The sequence below is a fragment of the Meriones unguiculatus genome, chromosome 10, assembly GCF_030254825.1.
Source record: "Meriones unguiculatus strain TT.TT164.6M chromosome 10, Bangor_MerUng_6.1, whole genome shotgun sequence".
NCBI classification, from domain to species: domain Eukaryota; kingdom Metazoa; phylum Chordata; class Mammalia; order Rodentia; family Muridae; genus Meriones; species Meriones unguiculatus.
Window position 1 is genome coordinate 104,199,823 of NC_083358.1, and position 18,744 is coordinate 104,218,566.

The following is an 18,744-nucleotide window of genomic DNA, read 5'->3' on the forward strand; positions in this document are numbered from 1 at the left end:
ACCACACCACAGCTTCCTCTTCACCTTTGCTGTGACAGCACAGAATTTTGTCACTCAGCTTCTGAGCAACTTCAGTGAGGAGGCTGCTCAGAAAGGTTGCACCAGTCCAGATGGCAGGCATCCTGTGTGTGGCATCTCTCTTTCTCTCTCTGAGTAAGTTTTATAACGTTGATGTTTCTACCATCACAGGAGCTTGTCATCCAGAGGCTGCTGGATGATGGAGCAGGACAATTTGGTGTTCATGGGGACAACTAGGTTATAGACTTCTGACTTTGTGATAATCTTTTACTTATTGGTGACAGTTTTAAGCTTCCTTACATGTCCTTGTGATCTAGGGCAGTGGAAGACTGTTGTATCCTGGGCACCTATTTTTTTTTTTTTTTGTCTGCCTTTGAGCTTTGCATGTCCCTGTCTTTACCTCATTTTCCTGGGCTGACCAACTCATGGGAGAGGAAAAGGTTTCACTGCCACACAAAGAGGCCGCAAGGTTTACCTGATGTTAAGATGTTTGGGAGTGACCAGATGTGTGTGCTTTGTGGATGTGAATGGCTAGAGGAAAAGGTGATGAAAGTAGGCTGAAGTTTAGGCCAAGCTAAAAAAAAGGTTCTGGGCGTCACCTGAGAGCTAAAGAGAGAGATAGAGAAGAATCAGGATGATAAATTGGCTCTGCTAAAGGCCATAAAGGGACCTTCATCTGGCCCAGGGACACTTATACATGTTTGAACAAGGTAGAGGAAGAAAAAATTTGGAGGTAAAGGGAAGAAGCAGATGAATTGATGAGGGAAGAGCAGGTACTAGGAATACTATGCACCATAATCAAAGACTATCTCAGCATAACTTATAAATACACACTACAAAATGCATAGGACTATGGAGTGAAATGGCCATAATAAAATAGAGCTATCAAAATATTTTCAATAGCCAGTGTGCTGGCATTTGTAATAACAGCACTTGGGAGCCTAAAATAGGAGATCAGTCTGAATTATATAGTAAACCCTATCTAAACATCATTTAAAAAAATAATGTATTTATTTTCTTTTTGTTTATATGTTATACAAGATCTGGAGGAATATCTATTAACCGTCAACTTCAGGGAAGTGGCGGGTATGAAAAGAATATTTTAATGACCACAAACATTGTCATTTACCATACAAAAAGCTGTGATTCCTTGTCTGCATCCATCACTGAAGGAAATAGCACATTTTCATTGGATATTCCTTTAGAACTTTTGCTTCCCAGAAACTGGGTGGAATTAGTGCAGAGACCTGGGCAGCTGGGATGAGGGAGGAACTGGGCTAGGCTGTGTGTGCTCACTGTGGCCAACGCGGTAGCTTTAAAAGAAAGACGGAAGGAGCACAACTTGCTCAGCACCAAGGGTGAACCAGCAAGAGCTGGTGGAGTGGAACCAGGATCACATCTCAGAGAGCGTGTGGCTGAGGATCAGACCTGGGGCCTGAAAAGGAGACAGGAAGCCTGCAAAGGGATGTGCTAGAATTACTTGCCAGGTGACTGGCACCTGCCAGCACCTTAGCAGGGCAGGCGTTGACAGACAGGTGCCTTGGTGGGATCCCCCATGAATTGTTATGTGTGATCCTGTTCAGTCATCTGGCTGAATACCCATGCTTTGTGTTGGGGAACTTTTTCGTGCATTTGCTTTGTGTGGGAGTGAAATGTGTGTACATTGCACAGTGATGCAAAAAGTTGCACATTCTTGTTCTGCTTTTTATTATTATTATTGCTGTTGTTGTTAATATTATGTAGTTTTCAATAAGCAGGCTGAAAGGTCTAGAGGAAGGATCAGAGCAGTGAAAATTCAAAAAGGAGAAGATGGCGCTTTTCCCCAACCGCTTCCACAGTTCCCTGACCTGGATTCTACATTTGCTCCTTCTAGACTTTGACTCACATTAAGTTCTAATTTTGCAGGGGATCACAGGTTTTATACGAGACGTGCATGAATCAGGAAGAAACTTGAAGCCTGCTATTTCTCATTATAATTCTAGAGAGGAGATGCAGGAAATTAATGATGATAAAGTAATCAATCACATTGTTTGGCAAATCTGGCCATTGTCCTAACTTCATTGTGTTGTTTTGGAATGCAGGGATTAAGTCTCCAGGACCTAACACCCACTCACCAAGCACTCTACCACTGAGCTACACTCAATGCCTCAACTTATTATTTCTCTAGATTATTTGTGTGTGTGTGTGTGTGTGTGTGTGTGTGTGTGTGTGTGTGTTTTCTCTGTGGGGAATGTAGGGTCAAGTATGGACTCAATTCTCTTCTACTGTTTCATGGATTCTGGTGATTGAATCAGATCATTAGGCTTATTTAATAAATGCCTTTACCTGTGAGCCATCTTACCAGACTAGTTTTATTTATTTATTTTTCTTTTAAACAGGAACACTAAGTAACAAATTAGAATGTGGCTCTTGGAAGCTAATGCAATGGGTAAATGCTCTCATGGACTTAGCAGCTAGACTTGCCTGCTCATCTATCACCTCTTACCCTGACCAACTGCCAAATATTAAGGGGCTATTAACATGAGAGGCCTTTGGAGAGGGACTATGTTTGTGTACTGAGATCAGGTTCGTGGAAGAACAGAGAAGTGTTCCATTTCATTCTGGATGGATGATGTCTCAGCCCACACACACCACAGAGCTTTTAATATGTAAAGAAAGAGCAATTGTTTGGTGTGTTGGCTGTTCCCTAAGTAGCTTTTGCATAAGGTGGAATTACTTTGAATTCTTTTGCTTGCTTTTTGGTTTTCTTTTGATTTTTGTTTGTTCAGTTGTTTGGTTTTTTTTGCTGTTTGTTTGTTTGTTTGTTTGTTTTTGAGACAGTGTTTTTCTCTGTAGCCCTGACTGTCCTGGAACTCACTCTGTAGACCAGGCTGGTCTTGAACTCAGAGATCTCTCAAGTGCTGGGATTAAAGGCGTGCAGCATCACCACCCCTCCTTTTGCTTGTTTTTGGACATGGTCTCACCATTTAGCCCTGGACATGGCTGTGTGTGGCCTGAATGTTTGTCCTCTCAGGGGTTACCTGTTTGAACTTAAATCTGAGGGTGATGGCATTAGGAGATAGGGCCTTTTTGAAAGGGGGTTGGCTAAATTGCCTAGTGCCCTTACAAGAGATTGGTGGAACCCAACTAGTCCCTTCCATGTGTGAGGACACAGCTAGAAGGTTTATCTACAGAAATCAGGCTCCCACTAGACACCAAATCAACCAGTGCCTCCATCTTGGAATGCTCAGTCTCTGGGGCTATTATTTCTAAGACACTACTCCATTTAGATTTTTTTTTTTTTAATTGCTATCAACAGACTAACACATAGACCATTTCAGAAGTGAAAGGAAAAGTGTTGAGGTTTTACAGGTTATTTATCAATTCATTTTTGCGGTTCTGGGGTTAAATTCAGGGCCTACTGTGTGCTAGGCAAGCACTCTACCACTTAACCATGTCCCCAGCCAGTATCCTTAAGATGGAAAAAAAAATGGTTTCCAAAGGCCAATTCCCAGGACTCACACATTGGAGAGTCTAACTGTCATGACCACCCTCTCTATGGGCTGTGTCAGGGCCTCTCTCTTCCTCCTAGAGAAGATGATGCTACAGGGGACTGGCCATTGCCTTCTCTTTTAGCAGATGGACGATTAGGCTTTTAGCACAGTAGCTTTCATTCTTGTGGTCCAGCCTCTTCCACTTGCCCTCTCTGGCTCCATCTGTCCCGTCCTCTTCGCTGCTGCCCCCCTCCCCCCCCGCAAAGGTGCCATTTTCCATCCTGCCACTCGCTACTTGTCACTCAGTTACCCTCTCAAGCCGCCAGCCTCATCCCGTCCCCCACGATGTCATGAAGCAGTTTCCATGCCCCACAGTTACACCTCAAGCCCACCGCTGCTTCTACTCTGCTGGCATTCTGAACGAAGGTCGGCACTGCGCTCTCCTCATCTGACTCACAGGACTCTCCCCATCCCCGCCCTCCAGCAGAGCCTCAGCAGGGCTGACCAAGCCCTTTACTCTTGGAACATTCTGTCCTGCAGCTTTGGTTTCCAAGCCACTGTGTGATGGCTGCCTTCCCACCCTCCTGACTTCCCACTCTCCCTCTATAAGTTTCCTCCCCGCCCATCTTTTAAACAGAGGATCTCACTGACCATCTTCTTTAGACTCCGTAACACTTCTGGACACTTGCATGCAATGGACCTAGTTGACATCTGCAGCCCAGGTTCAGGCACGTGCCAGGGCAGTGAGAAACAGTGGACATAGCTGCACAGCAATTGAGCACTGGCAGGTTCAAGTCTGGCTGAGTTAATGTGAATTTCGACATTGCTAAACATAGGAATAGGGCTGGAGAGGTGGCTCAGAGGTTGAGAGCACTGTCCTTCCAAAGGTCCTGAGTTCACTTCCCAGCAACTGCATGGCAGCTCACAACCATCTATAGTGAGATCTGGTGCCCTCTTCTGGCTTGCAGGCACACATGCAGGATGAACACCATAGAAATAAACCTAGGAATAACAGAATTTTTGAAAGGATTAAATAAAAAAATGTTTTTCAAAGTCTACAAAAGTGAAACACACATACTTATATATTTTCCCAAATACTTTTTGAATATCTTTCCTGTTTATTCTAGAGCACTCAAATTCCCTGTCTCTATAATGAAATGCCTTATCTTCGCACCCCCTTTCCTGCTGAGCACCGCTGTTCTTCCAGCTGACTTTATAAAGCATGGGGATGTGACGTCCTCGGGCTTCTTGTGCCTACACTGAATCCAGTCCAGTGCTCCTCCCTACCACACCGAAGCATCCAGAGCCCTGACCTCCGCAGCTGCCATCTCCACAGTAGCTCTTAAGTCACAGACCCTTTCTTTACACCCCTTCACCTTCAGCACCTCTGTCCTTAACTAGAAGTTACTGATGTCTGTTTCCAGCTCCCGCCATTCTCCACACAACCATCAGGCCGCTTTTCCTTAGATCCTTCTGACAGTCTCAGTGGAGTCCCTATTGCCTTATTCACCCCTCACTGTTCCCCATGTTAGTCAAGTTCTCCATGCTTCTAGACACTCTCATGCCCGCCCATCAATCTTGAGCCTGTTTCACACCTCCTATTTCTGAACAGGTCTTTTCATTTTAACTCGTGTCATCTTGTCATAAAGTTTCTTTTACCTAAAAGGTTCTGTCTCCACTTGGCCTGTAATCTTCCCTGTCCTCCATAGCCTAATCTTTATGCCATTTGTGCTCGTTATTTTTGTCACCTTGAACACAAACCTGGATATACCGGGAGGACGGAATCATAACGGCGGAACATGCCTCCATAGGACTGGCCTGTAGGCATGAAACTTGACTGCTAACCGATGTAAGAGGTCAGCTACTGTGGGCAGGACCATCCCCAGGCAGGTGGGCCTGGACTGGGTAAGAAGGGAACAGAACGTGAGCTTGGGACAAAGCCATTAAGCTGCCTTTCTCTGGTCTCTGCTTCAGCTCCTACTTCCTGGTTCTTATCCTGAGATCCCACACTGGCTTCCCTCAGTGATGGACTGTGGGTTCTAAGTGATCATAGAAATATAAGGAAACTAGGATAGCATCCCATGTACAAGCCTCGCCCATTTCCTTCCCTCCAGCTATGACACCTCTGTTCTCTTCAAATTCCTCCGGGGCTTTCAATTGTATCTTTCTCATCGAGACGATTGCCGCTCTAACGGGCTAGCTTACTAAGCTCAAGGTCAGAGATGACCCCATCTTTATATCTTAGACTCTAAAGTATCAGAAAGACTCTAAGTGGCTGAATAAATATTTATTGACTTGGCAAACAAAGCAGGGGAAAATGAAGTGCTAGCTTCCACAATAGAAACATTGTAACGTGCACTTATTTCACAGAGAAGTGATGAAAAAGCATTGCCAGGTTGCCCACAATAAAAATAACAATATACCATGCCCGGATGGGAAAAGATTAATGGTACCTCAAAACTATACTTTTAAAAAAGTTTATTTGTATATATGTATGTCCACGCCTGTGTCTGTGTCTGTGTCTGTGTGTGCATCTGTGCATGTGAAGGCCAATGTCCTTTCTCAACATCCCTCCATCTTGTTTTTCTTTATATTTTTGCAATTTTTTGGAATTTAAAATATAATTATTATATCATTTCCCCCTTTCTTTTCTCCTTCCAAACTCTTCTCTATCCCCCTTCTCAAATTTATGGTATCTTTTTCTTTGTCATTGGTACACGTATGTATATAAAGACAACCTGCTCAGTTCATTTAGTTTTGCTTGTATGGATGTGGATTTATGGCTGACCACCTGGCGTCGGATGAACAAGTAGAGGGTCTTTCCCAGGGATGAGCGTTTCTCCTGCTCTCGACAATCCTTAGTTGCTTGTTCTTTGTCTTTGACCAGGGCCCGGTGAGATTTCCTTCTTCCCTGTGAGTATGTCCATTGGTGTGGTACCTCTTCGGGTCTTGTTTAGGCACTCGTGTTGTTGGGGTGTGGGTGAAGCTTCTCTGTTTCTAGAAGACACATTCCCAGAGCAGATTTCCCGGTCCTCTTACACTAACAGTCTTTGTGTCCCGCCTCTTCTAATATGCTAGCTGAGCCTTGGCTGCAGAAGTTGTGTCGTAAATGCAACAGTTGGAGCTGGGCACCCCTTGGGCACTTGTTCTTTGTGTTTGGGCTGGTTGTGTTCTTCTGTAATGTGCTCCTTTTGTTGCAAAAAAAGTTTTTTTGATTAGCAGTAAGAGTTACACTTATCTGTAGGTACGAGGCTAACTATTTAGAAGGTCGTTAGGAATTATTCTGGCTTAGGAAAATGGTGGCAGTGGGTCCTTCATTAAGACCCGCCACCTCACTAGCCCTTGGTGGTCGGCTACGTCTCCAGCACTAAGCGTGATTTCTTTTCTGCTCAGTGAGCCTCAAGTCCAGCTAGGGAGCTGCTGGTTACCACCAAGATATGAGCGCCAGCATTGCACGCTAAGGATATCTTACCAAACTGGTCACAGCCAGATAGCCACCTTACATTTAGAAACAGAATCATCACTGTACCAGGGGCTCACTGGTTCAGACAGCTGAGCTTGCCTACAATCCTCCTGTCTCTGTCTCCCCAGCACTGGATGACAGGCACACCACTGTGCCCAGCTTCTACCTGGGTACTGGGGATCAAACTCAAGTTCTTACGCTTGCGTAACGGGCACTTTGCTGACTGAGACATCTCCTCAGTGGTAAAAAATATTCTCACGGTGAAATGTAGTATCTAAGAAAGGGCTAATTAATAAAACATTAAATTTGTGTATTTGACAAATAAGGAAAAAAATAAAAGCTGTATAATCACTACAGAGTTCAAGCACTAACATGATCAGGTCCGCAGAAGCTCCCACCCATCCGGCCTGTATATCATCATGGTGTAATCCCACCCCACAGATCACCTTCCCAACTCTTATAATAACCACTTCATGAATTTTTTAAAAGATGATTTTAACCCGTATGGATCAACTAAACAACAGAATGTGGTTTTGCCTATTTTAAAAATTTTTTTAATTTTTATTTTATATGCATTGATGTTATACCTTTATATATGTCTGTGTGAGGGTGTTAGATCTACTGAGACTGGAGTTACAGACAGTTGTGAGCAGCTATGTGGGTGCTGGGAATTGAACCCAGATCTTTTTTTTTTTATTTTAATTTTTTTATTTTAATCACAGGTTATTTACTTTGTATCCCAGCCGTAGCCCCCTCCCTCATTCCCTCCCAATCCCACCCTCCCTCCCTCCCTCATCTCCTCCCTGCCCCTTTCCAAGTCCACTGCTAGGGGAGGTCCTCCTCCCCTTCCATCTGACCCTAGCTTATCAGGTATCTCCAGGACTGGCTGCCATGTCCTTCCTCTGTGGCCTAGCAAGCCAGTCGTTGAGTTCATGTCAGAAATAGTTCCTGTTCCCCTTACTAGGGAATTCACTTGGTTACTGAGCTATCATGGGCTACATCCTAGCAGGGGTTCTAGGTTATATATATGGTCCTTGGTTGGAGAAACAGTCTCATAGAGGGCCCCCATGCCCTGATATATTTTGTCCTTGTGGAGCTCCTGTCCTCTCTAGGTCATACGAAGTCCCCCTTCTTTCATGTGATTCTCTGCACTCTACCCAAGGTTTGGTTATGAGCCTCCACATCTGCTTTGATACACTGTTAGGTAGAGTCTTTCAGAGGCCCTCAGTGGTAGGCTTCTGTCCTGTTATTTGTGTTATTTGTTTTCTCCTACTTTCCATGTCCATCCCATTTGTCTTTCTAAGTGAGGATTGATCATCTTACTCTGAGTCCTCTTTCTTGTTTATCTTCTTTAGATACACATATTTTAGTATGTTTATCCAATCTTATAGGTCTATATAAGTGAGTATATACCATGTGTGTCTTTTTTGCTGGGATACCTCACTCAGGATGATATTTTCTAGATCCCACCATTTGCCTGCAAATTTCATGATTTCCTTGTTTTTAGTTGCCGAGTAGTATTCCATTGTGTAAAAGTACCACAATTTCTATATCCATTCCTCCATTGATGGACATCTGGGTTGTTTCCAGGTTCTGGCTATTATGAATAAAGCTGCTACAAACATGGTTGAGCAAATGTCCTTCTTGTGTACTTGAGTCTTTTTTGGATATATGCCTAGGAGTGGTATAGCTAGATCTTGAGGAAACACTATTCCTAATTGTCTGAGAAAGTGCCAGACTGATTTCCAAAGTGGTTGTACAAGTTTACATTCCCGCCAGCAATGGAGGAGGGTTCCCAATTCTCCAGAACCTCTCCAGCATGTGTTGTCACTTGAGTTTTTAACCTTTGCCATTCTGATGTTGAACCCAGATCTTCTAGAAGAGCAATCAGTGCTCTTAACTGCTGAGCCATCTCTCCAAACTATTTTTTTTTAATTTTAAAAAGAATGGAATATTTTTTGTAGATAGCCAAAGAGATTCAAAGGTATGCCAAGTCTGATCAGACATAATCCTACATGTTATTGCGAATCATTATAATTTTTATTTAATTTCATTATAAAATTTCATTTTCTAGTATACCAGTACAGTGTATCTGTTCTACTGTTGATGGACATGTGGGCTATCCCTTGTTTGTGATGACAATGAATGGCACAGCTGTAAATATTCCTTCATGTGTAGCCTGGTGCACAGTGCCCACATTTCACTAAGGTTGCCTTGCTAAAAAGGTTTTAAATGTCTCTGTAGTCACTTTCTGGTAAGTAATAATTTAATTTTTTTCTAATGTAGTCTAATTCCTATTTATAGATAGTCAGCACAAAAAGTGTGATATAAATACACAACACTGAGATTTATGAGTGCTTAGATGTATTTTTAAGTTATTACTGGAAATGTGTGTGGTTGGGTATTGATTAGTTTCTTGGCCAGTTTTAGCTGTGGATTCAGATGCAGTTTTCAAGCCTCTAGTTGATTTTATCAAGTACTCACTTACCCTCTTTGGGGGAGGGGAGCCTCTGTCTGTGCCTTCGAATTGTTTCCCTTCTTATGAGCTCTGTGTTTATCTTTTCTTGCTCCCCATAGGAGTCTCCTTAACTCTTTGTCCCTGCTCTGCTTCTCTGGAGCCTGTTCTGAAGGATTCTATACTGTCAACTCCTCCATGCTGGCATCGCCCTCAATGGACTCTTAGGATGTCCTTCAACTCTGCCTTGCCCTTCGAGGGTTCCTGGACCCTTGGAGTAGATCTTGTCCATCCTGGTGGCATCATTGTCACTGGTCTCTGTTTTTTCAGAAACACAAAGCAAGCTTACTTTCAGTATTAATCATAAGAAACAAACTCAGAGTCGTTTCTGAAAAAGCAAGGCTGAATTTAAAACATTTCTCTATAGACGTTACTTTTAATCACATTTTCTTCTTTAGATCTAATATCCTACAGTTTCAATTAGAAAACATCCTAGCTGAAAACCACAGGTAAGAAAAAAAAAAATTAAACTCTGAGCCCAGAACCTGGGCCTCATAAAGCATCCGTTTTAGAGTTTCAAAGTAAAATTAAAGAGCCTTTCTAGGAAATTAGAAAAGTAAAAACAGCAAAACAAAGCAAAAGCAAATAGAAAAGAAAAACCTGTATAGTAGAGACAGGAAGTGTTGCTGCCATTTCCGGTGCTAATTTTATCTAGCCTTGCACCAGATATGGCTGAGAGCTACAGATATCTGCAACCAACCAGCAAGAAGGACTAAGTAAGACATTGGGAGCAGCACTGTTGACTTTGTGTCTCTCGAAAGCCCTTCTGTGGGAGAGACTATGCCCTGGAATTTGAGGCTTAAGAAAGTTTTTGCTGCTTTTCCATAGACTGCTGCCAAAGGTAAATGATCAGCTATTCTATTACCTTTCAAGGAAGTCCATTTAGTCAAACTACTGCTTTGTGGATGTGGCCTTGATACATGGTTGAAGCTAAACATTTTCAAGAGGAGACTAGGGTTATGCAAGCTTAAGTAAGAGAGGGACAATGACCTCGCCGAGCCACTCCACTGCCATCCAGCCTAAGGGAGGCAGTGAAGATCTGAGGTGATTATAGCTAATAACCTGCAGTCTCATTTACCAGGATGGTAATACGGAGAACTACATGAGGCGGTACCCCGGGAATTAGAGCACTCATCTATTTTTATTCCCCTTTCTTCCTTCTGCTTGCAAGCTAAGCTCGGCATCGGCCAGAGAGAAGTAAAAATTCAGGAAGGACCTCTGTACCGGGCTGAAGGTTACCCTGTCAGCATCAGCTGCAGCGTAAGCGGGCATCAGGGACCTGCCACCCAGGATTTCCAGTGGTCTGTTTACCTGCCAGCAGCCCCGACCAAGGAAGTCCAGATCATCAGTACCAAGGATGAGGGCTTCTCTTACACGGTGTATGCCCAGAGGGTGCAAAGCAAGGAGATCTACGTGCAGAGGCTGCGGGGCGACTCCGTCCTGCTGCGCTTCTCAAAGCTCCAGATGAGGGACTCTGGCCAGTATGAGTGCCACACACCCAACACGGATGGGCAGTACTTTGGAAGTTACAGTGCGAAGACAAATCTAACCGGTGAGCTATCGCTAGCCAGTCCCCTGGCAAGCCCGTCTCCGCCATCACTGCGCCCTGCCAAGGGAAAGGCTTTCCACTAGTCTGCTTGCTCTGGGTAAAGAGATGTGTTACAAGTAGGTGTCTCATGTTTTCCCAGCAACATATGCCACACAGATTGAGCCAGTGTGGAGCCTTCTCAAGGCCCCCACTCACACGTTGGTCGTAGCAGAGCATCAGAGAAATCTTTGTATGTCCCCTCATCCCCTTATCATCTTGCAACTTGACAAGAGAGCCGGCACCGATATCATAGGTGATGTCGATATTTTCCAGTCACCATTTTCCAGCACATCTACCTGTAGGGAAAGGATCGAATTCTTGCAACTACCATTTGCCTGGAACATCTAGTTTCCTTTTGCAGTTTGGCAAACTCCTACATGAACTTCAGGGTGTAAATTCAACATTAACCTTCTTTAGATCGCCTCCCGGCATATCCCCAACTTGATTCTTCCTAACGCCTGGCTCATTCCGTGATTACCAGCAGTCACCCAGTTATGTCATAATCGACTCTTTATATGAATCTCTCCCACCACCCTCTGAGCTTCCTGGGAATGCTCAGTGTTTAGTGCAGTGTCTATAATATCCATTGACTTGGTCTCGGTGCTGCTTTTAACATGAGCTTAGACTGTGTGGTTTTCATTTGAGGAAGAAGAGAAAAGCAGGGTCCTGAGACAGCTATGAAAAGTTTGGAAAAGATTGTATTTGGTCTCCGAATAACAAATTACTATTTTAGATCTCCATAACAGAAAAAGCAGATTAGGGTCTGGGGAGAGAAACAAAGCGACCCACTCACATGCAGATAGTGAGCTACAAAGTGGCTGAGGGCCAGAATCTAGGTCCAGCCGCGCCAGTGTTCCTCCCACTGGTGGCTGGGTAGCAAACCAAACTCCAGCCTATGCTGATGGAGCAAAGCCAGGATCCTCTATCACAAGTTCCCATCCTCCCTCAGCAATGGGGAAAGCCCACGTTTGAGAAGCGTATGGCTGGGAAAGCAAACTCAAAGGAGGTACCTTGCAGATGAGGTTTAGGCGCCATCTTCCCTGGAGAAGGTCCAATGAGACAAACATGAACGAGTAAGACAATCGCTGTTGCTTTGTTTCCAGTGATTCCTGACACCCTGTCTGCCACCATGCCCTCCCAGACGCTCAGTAAGAAGGAAGGCGAGCCCTTAGAACTCACCTGCCAGGCTACCAGAGCCACAGCTCAGCACACCCACCTCTCTCTCACCTGGTTCCTGATGCAGGAAGGAGGGAGCCAAGCCGTTGAGATCATTTCTCTCTCCAAGGACTTCGTATTGACCCCTGGGCCGTCCTATGAAGATAGGTTCGTGGCCGGGGATGTGCGGCTGGACAAGCTTGGAGCCACTTTCTTCAAGCTGTCGGTGGGCAGGCTCCAGCCCTCAGATCAAGGCCAGGTGTTCTGTGAGGCCACGGAATGGATTCAGGATCCAGATGAAACGTGGACTTTGATCACAAGAAAGCAGACAGATCAAACAGCTCTGAGGATCCAGCCGGCAGGTAATTATCTCCTCGGGAAATCTGTGAATTCACTGTCAGTAAGTATGGAGGGATATCTTTTTTTTTTTTAACCTTTTGTTGACTTTTTCTAAAAGGTAGAGTAAGAGTTTAAGTTCATTTTGTTTTTTGTCATCTGGGAAGCATAACTAAGATGTTCCAGGATGTTACATTTTGGCTCTGTTCATGGGAGATTTTATATGGGACAAGAGATAGGAAGCAGCTAGATCGATGCTACAAGCCAGCTTTGGAAGTAGTTTTATAACCATATTTGCCAGGCACTTGGGAAGCACATTATCTCCATTAGTTAATTGTAGTCCCAAATAATCGCCCACAAGGTAGTCGGTTTCTCATTTTAAAAGCAAGGGACCCCAGTTACAGACATATCCATCCCGCTGGGGACAGGGAGGTGCTGGCTTCTAACGCTGAATCTGCCTCTCCAAAGCCACCTAGCATAGGCAGCTGGGCCTCAAAGCAGCTCCAGTTTCCAATATGAAGCCTCGCCCCTGTTGGTGGCAGGACACCCCTCCACCAGGCCCCAGCTCTATAGTGAAATGGCATCACCTCCCATGATCCTTTGGCATTTCTGCTTTCCTTATGTACACCGGTTTAACAAGAGGGCCAGGTAAGACTGTAAGTGTCCGCTGTGGAAAGCGACACCCCAGTGGAGGATCAATGACTTTATACAATACTCGGCTCCACTACAGATCATCCTGGGGCCTTCAGGTGCCCGAGACACACTCAGTGGGTCCGACAAGGCCATATCACGTGTGCTCAGTAGGTCGGAAGATTCTGCTGGCCGTTTCTCAGACAAGTGAGCAAAGTAAGAAATAAAGGCGGGGGGATGTGGTTCAGAGGAAGAAGCAAATGCCCAGCACACAGTGAGGCCCAGATGTAATCTCTAGCACAAAAATGAAAGAGAAGACCAGAAGTCATAATTTACAGCAATTTAATACAGCATGAAATGTTTCACTTTCTAATTAAGGAGGCATGCCCAGTACATACTGGACACATCTGTATGTGCTTTTTACTTACTGGGGCTGCTTTCAGAAAACTCTGGATTCTGTCCTTTCTGGGTGACTTAGGATGGCCAGGGACTTTGTAATTTTCTTTTACTGTGGGGCTGTTTTGGAGCAGAGAACTCACCGCCACCACAGAGCTGAAAGGCTACATGCATGCAACCATGGTATCGTTATCAGGAGTCTCATCCCTCTTGTGCTGAAAGGGGCAGGTACAGTGAGTGGGCTTCCTTAACATCTGCCTTGCTTTTGTTTCCCAGCAAGAGATTTTGAAGTGAGCGTCACAGCCAGAAGCTCCCCTGACGAGGGAAAACCCTTGGAACTGGTCTGCCTGGTTGTTGGCAGAGACGGCGACCCACAGCTCCAGGGCACTTGGTTCCTCGACGGGAAGGAAATTGCTCAGATTGACGCTGCTGGGGTCCTGGACCTGAAGAGAGACTACAGAGGCAGAGCAGACCGAGGACAGCTGCAGGTCTCAAAGTTAAGCGCCCGGACTTTCTCTCTCAAGATCTTCTCCGTGGGTCCAGAGGACGTGGGCGCTTACAGTTGTGAAGTGGCAGACGTGGTGAGGGCTCGGACCGGCTCCTGGCAGGTACTTCAGAGGAAGCAGTCGCCGGGCAAGCAGGTGCAGCTGAAGGAGCCAGCAGGTGGGTGACACAGGGACAACTGTCTTCAGACCCTGGGTGGTGGGTGGGGCTTCCTGTAGAGTCTGGAGCCAGTCAGACCCTACGGAGGTGAAGTGAAGGGATAAGAAAGCACCAAGACGTCTGGAGTACAGTTCCTGAGCCACGGGCCAGGGGCACTCCTCTTCATTTCTCTCTATTTCAAATCTCTTGTCCATAAAAGGACACAAGTAGGTGACCTTAAGCCCCTTCTTGCCATCTTCTGTTGTTTGCGTTTACTTGTTTTTTTCTTTGTTTTAAGTTATGAATGCTGGGTTTTGTGTTTTTGTGTGTTTGTACACATGCATGTACGCAAGCGTATGTTTATAACTGCATGAATATTCTGCATAGGTGTGTGCCAGTGTATGTGAATGAATGTGTGGGGGTGGCACAGAGAGATGTGTGGGGTCCCTTTGCATGAAGAACACGCAGCTGAGTAAGCCGACCTTGAGTTGAGGCTGGGCAGCCATTTTTCAATTGCCTCCCGCTAATCTTGTTATGTTAACGTGCAGTGGGTCATACTTCTGACTCATAGTGAGAAATGAAGAGACAAATGAGAGCAGACAGACTCCATTCTCTGTGTCTGCTGCGATGCGGTGAGATGTCTGCTCAACTGGTTCTGAGCATCTCTATGAGTGAAGCGGCGAAAGCCACTGCTGTGGCTTGTGCGTAATTGTCCTTCAAAGGCTCAGCATTTGGTCCTCAGCGTGATGATGTGGGTGGAATTAGACCGTGGGAGCTCCACCCTGACAAATGCATTAATGCCACCTTGGGAGACAGGATTGTATGAATGAGGCCACCCCTGGGTGCCTGTCCCTCCTGCTTCCCCCCCCCCCCCATTGTTCTGCTGTAGCTAGAGGATCCCCACCATGCCAGCACCCACAATATTTGGCTCCTTAGGCCACCAGACTCGTGAGCATACGTGACCCACAGACAGACTCAGGACAGGCACTTAGTTCATTGCTACTTTGTAAAGGTTGAGTGAGTTTAAATATGTTCGAATAATAGGTGCTTTGTGTATAGAGTTAAAACAGATGCACCCACAACTAACATTAGAATCCTCTGGGCTGAGTGTTAAATTCAAAGTCTAGAATGAAAACTTACCCAAAAGCAAAAAATAGGGGGAGAAATTTTAATTAAAAATAAACTGGGCTAAAGTGAAAGCTATTCTTGCTACACTTACTCGTTAAGGGTATCTCCAAAGATAGATAAATACCCCTTCTGCATCTGCTTCCCTCTCCCCATTGGCTAGGAAGGAAAATAGCAGAGCTCTGGATGAAAGTGACAGGCCAGGAAGTGTGTTGGTGTTAGTTTCCATGCTAAACATTTGGTCTAAGTTTCTAGGATTCAGGAAAAACAATGTGGGCGGTTTACATATTGGCACAGAGCTTGCTAAATCTCTGAACTCCCCAGGGGGGGAAAAAATCTACAAACATCTTTAAACCTGGTGTGTGAGAATTTGTTCCCAGGAGCTCCAAAGGGTGCTTGATGGCCTCCGGCTCCTGGTCCTGCAGAGAGGGTTATCTTTCAAGGCTAACGAGAATTGTTTTTTTCCCATAGGCTGGAGTCCAAACTGGGCCTAAGATGTACGAATTGGAAAACATATTAGCATATTTATGGAGGGCTTTGTCTAACATTCTGTTTTGAAAGTCAAACTGCTATCTGAAATATGAGCAGACTTTATTGTTCCATGAATATTTTAAACAGAAGGGAACACCCACTGCCACTGTGCCTTGCTACACTTCTTACCATGAGTCTAATGACCACAATGAATTTTTGAAATGACGGTAGTTGAAGCTAACCATGATGGGTATGTTAAAGCAGTGAGATAATGAGTCATTTCCCTTTTAATTTTTAAACTGCAGTTATGAGTCATTTTTATATTAAAAACAAACACAGATAGCATGACCACTGCCTCTGACACCCAAAATGCTGAAGCAAGTTTGACCATTTGCTTGACCTGTTTCTGAAGGTTAGTCTTCATCCTGGCTCTGTAGCTGGTGTGTGCATGCCTGAGGCGGATCTCTCTCCTCGGTGGGGAAGAGCCCTTTGCAGATTCATTCAGATCTCCTTTAGATTTCCAGTGCCAGCGGTTCTCTTCCATTCTAGTCTTTTGCTTTGAACTGCCCCCACCTCCTCCGTCACCAGTGCCTCTTATTAAACACTAATTGTAGTAGCTAAACCCCTTTTCCGTACTTTCTGTCGCCCAAGGCCTACAACCTCAGTGTGGCCTTTCTTCAGTCCTCTCAACCAAGCAAAAATGCGGCTGCTTTTATTACCTTCATTTTTTTCCTGGAAAGAAACACAAGGGCTCAGAGAGGTCAAGTGTGTTGCCCAGAGTAATTCTGCCTTCGGGTCGTGGCGGGTGTTGGCTTAACACTTCGTGCTGGGCTATCCAGGACACGGTAGCTCCTGCTGTATCTCCGTGGCCCACAGAGCAGCCAGAACAGGGCCCTGCGCAGAAAGCGTTTGTTGAAAGAATGTTTGCCTTTCTCTGTGTCTTCAATTTCCCATCTAGAAGCCAGTTTTACATGTATAGTTGGACACAGTAATTTAAACATTAGAAGATTGTCATTTGCCAATGAGAGTAGATGGTAATATATAAATATAGTATATAAATATAAATTTTTCCAAAACTAGCTATTTTTTATGGTGGTATTGCAAACAGAGATCTAATTAATCATTTTCTTCCTCTGTTCAAAATACACACCAAGATAATAAGGACTCTCTAGGAAAAGGTAAGTAGGAAAATGGAAAATATATTAAAAACACTGATGGCTCTTATTCTAAAAAACAAAACAAACAACCTAAAAATTTAAATTATCAAGTCTTCATTACTTTCAGGTTCATTTTCTCACCCTAACAAATCAAACAAAATACTATACATGTAAAATAAAATACATGTGCCCAACTAGATTTTCTTCAGAATGGGCCAACTGAACAAAACCATAAGAAAAATAAGTATATATTATGAATCATATATGTGTCCATAGGCTCTCCTGGCCACTTGTCTACTGTCTTGTTTCTAATATTTTATAATTACCTTAGGGAAATTTTATTTTATTTATACACACACACACACACACACACACACACACAGAGGCACATGCACACATACCCAAGTGCACTTATGCATCTACCCATCTATCCATCATCCATCAATCCGTCCATTTATCTTTCTACCCATTCATGTATCTTTTCATCTATCTATCCATCCATTCATCCACTTCCCACCCCCCATGCATTTATCTTTCCATCCATCCATTCATCCATCCATCCATCCATTCATCTATCCATCCATTTATGATGTAAGTGTTTGGCAGATCTTTGTTCTGGGCATGGCACAGGAGGAAGCAATGGGCTCTGATTTGTCACAAACAGGTAAAGTTCTTATAATTCAATTCCATCATTTTTTTTTTAGAGACGTTTTTGTTACGTAACGCACTTTTCTTCCATAATCCACAGCAAGAAGTGTGACCGTGTCTGCTGAGCAGCATGCCGTGTGGGAAGGAGAGGAGCTTGCCCTTCTCTGCAAGGCAGCTGGGGATGCAAGTCCCTTGTCCGTGAGCTGGTGGCTCACCCCACAGGACCAGACTACACCCGTGTTTGTGGCTGCCATGGGACAAGATGGTACCATGCAGCTGGGAGTCTCTTCTTCAGGCCCCAGGCACCGTAGTAACAGGAGGTTGGAGAAAGTGGATTGGGCCACCTTTCGGCTGGAGATTGCCTCTGCCGAGGTCACAGACAGTGGGACCTATGAATGCAGAGTGTCGGAGAGGCCCCAGAACCAGGCCAAGGATTGGCAGTGGACCCAGAAGATTTCGGCCACTGTAAAATCTCTGAGTGAGTCCCCGGGGAAAAATCCTTACCTGAATGTGTGTCAGTCACGCCCTTCTGGACTGCCGTTTGAGTGGTGTCATCCAGAACCCCCACCAACAGTCTATGTACTCTGAGCACCAACAGTGTATGTACCCCGAGACACGCAGAGCAGGGTCTGCACGTCAGGCCCCTCACCAACCTCTTTATTCATCTTTATAAAGATCAGCCTAGAGTACAACTCGTAAATTGTTCAGAAGTCACACCAGGAGTTGGCTTACAGATGACTATAGCCAAGCCTGCCCCGTTCCGGCAGCCGCCGGGCATCGTGAAGTCTTTTCTAGCATTGACAAGAGATTGACACTGAACCTTGTGGGGGTGGCGGGAAGAGGGAGGAGGCCAGACCCTGGCTGTGAGTGTTCTACTCTCTGAGTGGGGAGAGGAAAGAAGCCAGCCCCTGGCTGTGAGTGTCGCCCCTGCTCAGCGCAGCTGTGTGAGTGGCATGCTTTGGAAACACTGCCTGTGTTGTTGTGGCTGCTGAGGACAGTCGGAGGTGAGGGGGGAGAGTTGGAGAGCTGAGGTTGGGGTTTGGAACACGCTGTGCTGTGCCCTAACTTCTACCCCCCGATTCATGATGTTCCGAGAACACTAATGGGTGGCCTTGTGTGAAGGGTGG

At 45.0% G+C, this 18,744-nt stretch overlaps 1 protein-coding gene and 1 long non-coding RNA gene across 3 annotated transcripts in view; one reads left to right on the forward strand and one right to left on the reverse strand.

The window, feature by feature from the left end:
- Positions 1-18,744, forward strand: part of Cd101 (CD101 molecule) — a 42,419-nt gene continuing 23,675 nt past the window's right edge. For both annotated transcript variants that reach the window (XR_009594797.1, XM_060392976.1), the window contains exons 1-5: positions 1-153; positions 10,641-11,021; positions 12,161-12,574; positions 13,851-14,237; positions 17,718-18,095. Coding sequence is in view for 1 of the 2 variants with exons in the window: in XM_060392976.1 (XP_060248959.1) it covers positions 111-153; positions 10,641-11,021; positions 12,161-12,574; positions 13,851-14,237; positions 17,718-18,095 (1,603 nt within the window). In the remaining variant the exon portion in view is untranslated. The remainder of the gene's footprint in view (positions 154-10,640; positions 11,022-12,160; positions 12,575-13,850; positions 14,238-17,717; positions 18,096-18,744) is intronic.
- Positions 14,143-18,401, reverse strand: LOC132656954 (uncharacterized). The gene is made up of 3 exons (XR_009594798.1): positions 18,122-18,401; positions 16,532-16,706; positions 14,143-14,316 (listed from the first exon to the last, which is right to left on the reverse strand). It is a non-coding gene; the product is annotated as an uncharacterized LOC132656954 (long non-coding RNA).